At 34.4% G+C, this 9,326-nt stretch overlaps 1 protein-coding gene across 1 annotated transcript; it reads right to left on the bottom strand.

Annotated features, from left to right (window-relative positions):
* Positions 1–5,676: 5,676 nt before the first annotated feature.
* LOC134726471 (ankyrin repeat domain-containing protein 17-like) lies at positions 5,677–7,845 on the bottom strand. Its single transcript, XM_063590876.1, has one exon. The coding sequence runs from the start codon at positions 7,843–7,845 to the stop codon at positions 5,677–5,679; it is 2,169 nt and encodes a 722-aa protein (XP_063446946.1).
* Between the last annotated feature and the right edge of the window lie 1,481 nt (positions 7,846–9,326).

The following is a 9,326-nucleotide window of genomic DNA, read 5'->3' as shown; positions in this document are numbered from 1 at the left end:
TTGGACTTCAGCTTCATCAAAAACTACCTTGACCAAAAACTTTAACCTGAACGGACGCACAGACGGACGAACGAACGTACGAACGAAGCCACAGACCAGAAAATATAATGCCCCTCTACTATCGTAGGTGGGGCATAAAAATCATATCATAGGGAACATGTGTACTAAGTTTCAAGTTGATGTAACTTTAACTTCATCAAAAACTACCTTGACCAAAAACTTTAACCTGAACTTCGCACTATCATTTTCTATGTTTAGTAGACCATGAAATTGGGGTCAAAACTATAAATTGGCATTAAAATAAGAAAGATCATACCATGGGGAACATGTGTACTAAGTTTTTTAAAAGTTGATTGGACTTCAACTTCTTCAAAAACTACCTTGACCAAAAACTTTAATCTGAAGCGAACGGATGCACGGACGCACAGACGTACGAACGAACGGAGGCACAGACCAGACAACATAATGCCCCTCTATTATCGTAGGTGGGGCATAAAAATGTAGATGTATGAATATGTTAGATTTCAGAGAACAGTTTGTAAGATAACCAAAATTACTGGTTAATTATTTTCATGAAACCCTTAATGAATGAATGTAAAACGGCTATCTTTAGATATGTTCAAGGATTAAAAAAGGATCAGAAAGATATAAAGATCAACAAATACAAAAATGTATGTTTCATATAAACAGAAAAGGACTGATGATAAGATACAATAAATCAATTTGTAGAAAAAAATCTCTGTAGCAAAATATAGAATAAATATGAATTTAGATTTAATCAATATTTTATTCATGACTTTATATACATACAGGTTTACAAGTGAACCATATAATCATACAAACATTAGATAATGCATAGTGAGACAGGCAGGACAGATAAGACACAAATACATAGTGTTAGAAAAAATTGGTATTACATGTAGTTGATAATTAATATTGATATGGTGTATAATCTTTTATATAAAAAAAAAATCAGCATTTTTACACGCAAACAATTCATGAAACTCATCACATATTCCATCATTACATAAAGAACATATTCAATCTCCCGCAGAAGCCGTGCCAATCTCCCATTCTCAACATGTAACTTCAAATTTGAACATCGCGATGTAGAAATATAATATCTACACTTAGGTAAAAATCGTAATAAGTATTGCATTGGAATCATATAAGTATACACATGGAAAAAAGTATTGCAACGCCTTGATTTTTTAAAACTTGAAAAATAAACCTCTTATTTGGATGAAATATAATAATATATGTGAATAATATTATTGAAACATAGTTTATGATAACATTTGCATTGAAACGAACAAAAAATGTTTGAAAAAAAAATGATTTATATAACCACAATTTTAATACCAAAATGGAGTGTTTTTTATACAAAAAAATGCATTTTACAACTTTTACTGTAGTCGAATTTTACAATGTCAGACATTTCAAAATTAATCCTTAGATGACTGTTCATATTATGGTTGATCGTTATACGCCAAAGAATTAGTACTTTGTGCGCAGCCTCCATTCAAACGGATAACCGCATCTAAACGTCTTCTGATTCCTGCCATAAATCGACTAATTTGTTGCTAAAGTAGCAGCAACCATTTCTGATGAAGGGCATTGTTTATTTCATGATGTGTTTGCACTGGGGTGTCCTTTCGCGCACTTTCCGCCCAATAGTGTCCAAAATATGCTCGATATGGTTGAAATCCGGGCTACAATCGTGCCAAGGAAGATGAACCGAATTCCATTTGAATATTGGATCTTCCTCCACGATGCTAATTTCCAACTTTGGCGAGCTCTGCACTACATTGAATACGGAAAACTGTGTGTCTGTTCGTTAGCAAAGGTCTCCGAAATGGTCTTATCGCACGATAACCAGTAGCGGTGAGTCGATCTCGAACAGTTCTTGTTAAAAGGCTCCTGTATGGCCACCCCTATCGTTTTAGGATTGTCTTGTATCCAATGGGTTTCCTTCTGAACAACCTTTATCATGCTTAATTTTCCTTAGTAAATGGTATAGGGGGTCTTCATTATCTCGGAATGTCTTTAACAGCGTTTATTGCCTGATTTATTCTCAAAACGACTTATAGTAAAATGGTGATGACCAACAATACGTGCAGTTTTTACAGAGACATCCCTGCTTCCCTTATGCTGATAATCTGCCGTCTTGCTGCAGTTAAGAGTTGTCAAGGACCCATTATAAGGTGTCAATCACATAATTTTAAAAATTTGGTTATTTAAAGGGTTGCAAACAATGAGGATAAAAACAATTGTTTTGCTGTTTACGGGTACTGTAGCTGCATGTGCAGATACAAAATTATCGAGTCGATATTTATTGATTAAACTCAGGTGATACTTAAATAATGTTTAACTAGTTCTATTTTACCAGATGATATCCCATAAAAATGAAAAGTGTTTTTTTAATTTCAATTTCAATTTGATGTTGCAATACTTTTTTCCAACTGTATATATATATATTTCAAGTCTCATTACAAGGGGAACATTATCTTCGACAATAAACAAAATGTGTTGAAAATAACATGGCGAGTTGTCTAACTCCTTCCTAAATAAATAACTTTTGTTATTTTTATTTTCTAAAACAAGAATCTACGAACAAACAACAGCACACAACAAAAATCTGAATCTGTATGTGTATATGTACGTTAAGCATCCTATTTAGGCTTTTATATACGATGAGACAGAAAAATAATACGATGAAAAGAAATTAAGCCAAAAAAGACATACGATATACAGTGTCCAAAAAGAAATAAATTAAATGACTAAAACACAAATAATATGGTCTGTGTATGTTTGCGACCATACTTTTTTCGATTAAGAAATCAAAAACGAAAAACAAAAGTTTAAAGTGCATCTTGGATTATTTTATGTTTCTCAAAAAACAAAAACAAAATCAGAAGTGACTCAACAGTCCACGAAAAATAACCTAGTAAAACAACAATTTATACCGTGTAAAAATATATTATGTCCTCAGGTAATAGTCGTAATAAATATTATAGACGTATAAATGAGAGAAATAGAGAAATGAAATCAAAAATCATTTGTTTTTTTTATTCTCATTTTTCTAAGACGAAAAAGGAAGGGTCGCAAATATACAAGGACAACCATCAGAAAAAAGCAACATTCTGACTAATAGGATTATAATTTAGTACGCCAGACGCGCGTTTCGTCTACACAAGACTCATCAGTGACGCTCATATCAAAATATTTATAAAGCCAAACAAGTACTACAAAGTTGAAGAGCATTGAGGATCCAAAATTCGAAAAAGTTGTGCCAAATACGACTAAGGTTATCTTTGCCTGGAATAGGAAATCCTTAGTTTTCGAAAAATTTGAAGTTTGAAAACAGGAAATTTATAAAAATGACCAAATTATTGATATAAGAACACACCCGCGAAATCGCGGGCATATACAGCTTGTGAATTGTTGTAGGATGATTCTTTGTAAAAGATATCATGTATGGAGAATTTCACAAAAGGTATCAAAAGCCTTCTCCCTAAAGTTTGATATTTGTTTTCGTGTTTCTGGCCTCAGATCACAATTATTCTTCTCCTTTGCTACGATGCTTCTTTTGGTAAAAGTCAAATCAAATTAAAAAATTTCATTGTTTCAAACATGAAATAAATGTAACTGCTTACATATAGACCATTATTAATCTAAGAAAATATGCTTCTAGAACAATCCATCGGTGATTTTTCTTTTGAGAGCCTTATTAACATGCCAATGGTATGATATGAATCTTGTATAAATGACTAAGACCGACTAAGGCTAATTTGAGGGGTGGTCGGAGAGGTCATAATCCCGAAATCCCGGGCTATAAACAATGAAATCCCGAAATGCAGAATTGAAAGAAATTCATATCCCGAAATCGAAAAAATATATTCCCGGATCCCGTAAGGATCAATCCACAAATCCCGATGTCTCGATAAGGTCATGCCTCCCTCTAATCTCTACCTTACTTTCATTTTTGCCAAATCACTTTTTTCCCTTTCAACAATAAATTTGTATGCCTCTTTTATGGGCATTCTGTTTCTATAGTCTGTGCATCCGTGCGGTTCGTTCGTTCTGTCGTCCGTCCGCCCGTCTCTCCCGCTTCAGGTTAAAGTTTTTGGTCGAGGTCGACTTTCTATACTTACATAGAAAGTCCCTGGTAGAATACAGAGAGTCTCTATATATTTTAAAAAGTATTACAATCGTAGTTTACTTATAAATAAACGCGAAAAGTAATTGTCCTCTCTAAGGAGGTTTAATAGTTGTGGTTTATTGCGATCTAAACACCATGATATGAAACGCGAAAAATAATTGTCCTCTCTAAAGAGGTATAATAGGTGTGATCTAAACACCATGATATAGAGAATGCCATGAATCGCTTTTTTATTATCTATCATACGATTGGTTGTACTTGTGTCACATGTTTTACTTTTTTTAATATTTATGCAACTGGTATGACCCCTTAAATAGTAAACATTTCGAAGAGAACAGTAGACAGAATACAGGGAGTCTCTATATATTAAAGTAGTATAATCGTACTTAACATGTGGATAAACGCGAAAAATAATTGTCCTCTATAAGGAGGTATAATAGTTGTGGTTTTTGCGATCTAAACACCATGATATGGAGAACGCTCTAATTGGCTTATTTATTTTTCATTTTTGTAATCTATCATACGATTGATTGTTTCTGTGCATGTTTCAAACCGGAAGTCTTATCCATGACTAAAATTTAGTCTGATGACGGAATCATATCCGGACTCCTTTTTTTGTCGTTTTTCTCCCAAAATAACTCAATCTGAATAGTCATAGAATAGATCACAAATGCGACTACACATGTTACCTATAGGACACAGAGGCATAATGATTGATTTAGTGTGGAAGGAAGAGAAGCGACACCAAAAATGAGGTCTTCTCGTGTAATAGTATAGATTCATGGCAACGCCAAAATGTTGACTACTGGGCTGGTGATACCCTCAGGGACGAAACGTTCACCAGCAGTGACATCGACCCAGTGGTAAAAACAGGATGATAATTTAGTACGCCAGACGCGCGTTTCGTCTACACAACCACATCAGTGACGCTCATTCCAAAAAGTTGTGCCAAACACGACTAAGGTAATCTATACCTGGGATAATAAACATGTACTGACATAATACTGCCAAGTACAACATCACTTGCACATTTAGAAGAAACGACCAAAAGAAATACGACAAAATGAAATCAATGAGATTTAATGTTATTATCTAACTACTGATTAAACCTTACAGTAATGTCGCTTGTCATACCTATGTGTGCACAAGCAGTTTGAAAATTTCATTCCAGCTTGCAAGTGTTATTCTATGTCTTCTTCTTTCTTCGTCCATAGAAATTAAAATATTCACGGCAGTTCTTAAAACCAGTTTAAACCTAATACATGTAATAGCGGATACGTGTTATGTTTGTGAATTGTACCTTTACAGCGATACTCTTAGAAACCAATATGAGTTGATATCGGAAAACGTTTTAAGCGGGATATTAATTACGGAAAATATTGCTCTGCTCCAATGAAAGATGATGTCACACGATAATATGTAAGTGACAGTGAGATTTTGATAGGTTTCGGTGTAGATAATTTAAACCCTGTAGATAGAATAAGATAACATAAGGTTAAATGTGCATGACGTATCTAATCAGGCCAGTCAAACATGTCTGCTCCCTCATCCTGCAATAATCCAAATATTTTGTCATGCTCGTTAATAAATGCTATATCAAAAGGTGTGCGTCCATCACAGTTCGCTTTATTTAAATCGGCACCCTTTTCCAATAATAGTTTTACAGTTTCATAATGACCTGCCTTGCAAGCTGCATATAGAGGTGTCCATCCAAATATATTCACTACGTTAACTAAGGAATTTTCTTCGAGGAGTATCCGAACAATCTTATGATAACCACCTTTACATGCAACAAAAAGAGGCGTCTCAGCTTCTATATTAACCTTTTTGACACTAGCATGTTTCTCCATTAATATTTTAACTATTTCATCATGTCCACGGACACATGCGACATGGAGAGGTGTGTCTTTCGTAAAATTATAACAGTTAACATCTACATTCTCTCCTAGTAATAGCGAGACTATTTCAGGATCTCCACTGTAGCATGCGTTGTGGAGGGGGTAATTTCCTTGCACATCAAATCTATCTAAAACTGTTCCTTTTTTTAATAAAAATTGAAAAACGGAACTGTTTCCACCTAAGCAGGCGAAATGCATAGGTGTCTCTCCTTTTGAATTGCCTATATCAATATCAGCTCCCTTGCTAACCAACAGAATAACGGTGTCTGTATGTCCTTCACTGCAAGCAGCAACCAAAGGGGTCCATCCGAATTTATTGTACTCATTTACAGTTGCTCCGTTCTCTAACAACAGTTCAACTACTTCAGTATAGCCTGCTGAGGCCGCAGCATACATCGGGTTCCAACCATATTTTGTCGTTTCATCTATATTAATTTCTTTGTTCATTAGGATTTTAGAAATTTCAAAGAACCCCTTTTCACATGCAATATAAAAAGGTGTTTCATTATAGTTATTTGATTTGTTTATATCAGCATTATTATTTACCAAGAGCTCGACAATTTTTTCATATCGTCCAACGCTTGCAACATGCAAAGGAGTATCACAATAACAATTACTTTTATTTAAATCAGCCCCCTTTTCGATTAAAAATTCCGATATTTCATGATGACCCTCGCGACAAGCAACAAACAATGCAGTTTCACCAGAATCCGAAGCTACGTTTATAACTGCTCCTTTTTCTACCAAAATTTTCACAGCTTGGAAATTACCTACAATGGATGCATCGTATAAAGCTGAAAAGCCACAACCATATGTACTATTAATAATTGCGCCATTGCATACTAATAAATTGACTAATTTCTCATTCTGACACTTTACTGCAGCATGCAGAGGTGTCTGACCATCGCCCTTTTGGGTGTTAACGTCGGACTGTTTTTCTATCAGTAACTTTGCTATTTCGTAATCTCCTATAAAACAAGCAGCATGCAAAGGAACATAGTTGTTTTCAGAATAATTAGCCTTGCCCCCTTTTTCTAGCAGTAACTGTACAATATTCTCGTATCCCCTAAGACAAGACACGTACAACGGTGATCCGCTATTTTCGTTTGTTGTATTGATTGATGCTTTCTTGCTTAAGAGTAGTTGGACTATAGACTCAAATCCACCGTTACACGCAACGTTCAGGGACGTGTTTCCAGATTTTGTAGCATAATCAATTGTGGCACCATGTTCTATCAATAACCGAACAATATTTTCATGTCCTCTCTGGCATGCAGCTAATAATGGCGACTCTCCATTTTGAAATGTTTTATTCACTGATGCACCTTTGTTGACAAGTATGATTACTATCGACTCAAATCCTCCCCAACTTGCAGCGAAAAGGGGAGTATTTCCAAACTTAGTAATATGATTGACACCTGAACCTTGCTCAACAAGCGTTTTAACTATGCTTGCATGCCCACCTGTGCAAGCAGCATATAAAGGTGTATTCCCGTTTTTATCTGCTTTATTTAAGTTGGCACCTTTTTTAATCAATAAGTCAACCGTAGAAACATTTCCAGATCCACATGCAGCTGTCATTGGAGACAAACGTGTATCTTTTCCAAGAATATCAGCGCCCATGGAAATAAAGTACAGAGCAATGTCATCATAACCATTTAAACATACTGTTATGAATGCATTGTTAGCATTGTTATCTCTTTGATTTATAATTCGTTTTATGGAATTCTTGCTTATTGGCTTGATGAGTCCAAGAAACTGTTCCCTGTAATTTTTGTACTTCATATTCACGTTGTTTAAAGCATTTTTTAGGCTGTCATGCCGAATATCGTTTTGGAATCTTTGAGAATATTCCCTCTCATATTTCTTTTCAATAACAACGGTATACCTATTTCGACAAGCTTGGGAGGATTTTAATTGAATAGTACGCTCTATTAAGACATCAATACTTGCGTACTTTATTACCAATGAAAGTCTATTTTTACCGAAATAGTAACAAAGAAAGTCGAACATTTTGTCATGTATAACTTTATAAATTTTCCCTATTTTAATGAAATAAGTGCCTACACAGAAATCGAGTTTATCCCGTATTAAAGATAATGTTGAGCTGTTTTCAATTTTCAAACTTTTAAATACATTCTTAAGTTTATTCCTATCATCTTCACTTGCTTCATAGAACAATGATTCGTTGATTGTACCATTAAAAATTACAAACATGAACAGTAAGCAGTACTTATGCGGATCGTTACCTTCCAACGCATCCCACTCAGAACTGAAAATGTTAAAAGGCTCATTTAAGAGTTCATGACGGGTAATGGTTTCGTATTTTGAAAATAAAAAGCACAGCAAGGGCGAAAAAGCAAAACTCCCTAGAACGTCTTTAAGATTCTCACAATCTTCGCTGTTCATATATTTTCCAGCGATGGCTAATTTTTCTTTTGGAGAAAGTTTGTATTTGGAGGAGAGATCAAAGCTATAAGAAATAAACGGCTTCAAAGATCTTTGTACTTTTTCCTCATTAAATATTTCTAAACGAGACGATGCTAGTATTTTAATGTTGCCTTTTCCTAGCATGATTTTTAATTTGTTTATATTATTGATCCAGTTGTCAATATCAAATTCGCTTACTGCGTATTTACCACATATATCATCAATGACGAAAATAAGAGACTCATTTTTTTTGTAATGGTTTATTACTTCCTGAGGACTATGGCAAGGTATTATAGTCCGTCCGCCTAAGTGGCAAATTTGTAACGCAATATGGTGAATGATCGCTGATTTTCCCATGCCAGACGCACCAACAACAACAACGAAATTTTCCGTTTCTAAATATTTGATAATGTCGTTTACTATATCAGTTTCAAAGAACGTGCTATCATGTTCTTGCCACAAACTAACATCAAACTGGTGTGCATCTAGAGTAAAAAGAAATATTGCCAGTTTAATCATACGCCCCTCTTTTACTTCTTCCTTTGCTTTGTAAAGATGCATGTAACAACATAAGGAATATTTATCTAAAAGTGTTTGACACTATTTTCCGTAATTTAAATTTATTCTATTAGGTCGGATTACTAATTTTGAAACTAGATTATATCAACATGTTGATGACTAAAATTGTGTCATTATTTATTACAGTTTACATGAACGAACAGATACTGAAAAAGCAATTTAAGGATATTCCCTGAAGATAATGTGATAAGCATTAAACTTGGATTACTTTGAAGTAAGGGAAGTACTGCCAGTTGCATGAAGACACCATTAAAGTT

Source organism: Mytilus trossulus, chromosome 7 (assembly GCF_036588685.1).
Source record: "Mytilus trossulus isolate FHL-02 chromosome 7, PNRI_Mtr1.1.1.hap1, whole genome shotgun sequence".
NCBI lineage: Eukaryota > Metazoa > Mollusca > Bivalvia > Mytilida > Mytilidae > Mytilus > Mytilus trossulus.
Note: the sequence above shows the minus strand (reverse complement) of the source record. Positions and strands in the feature narration are given on the sequence as shown.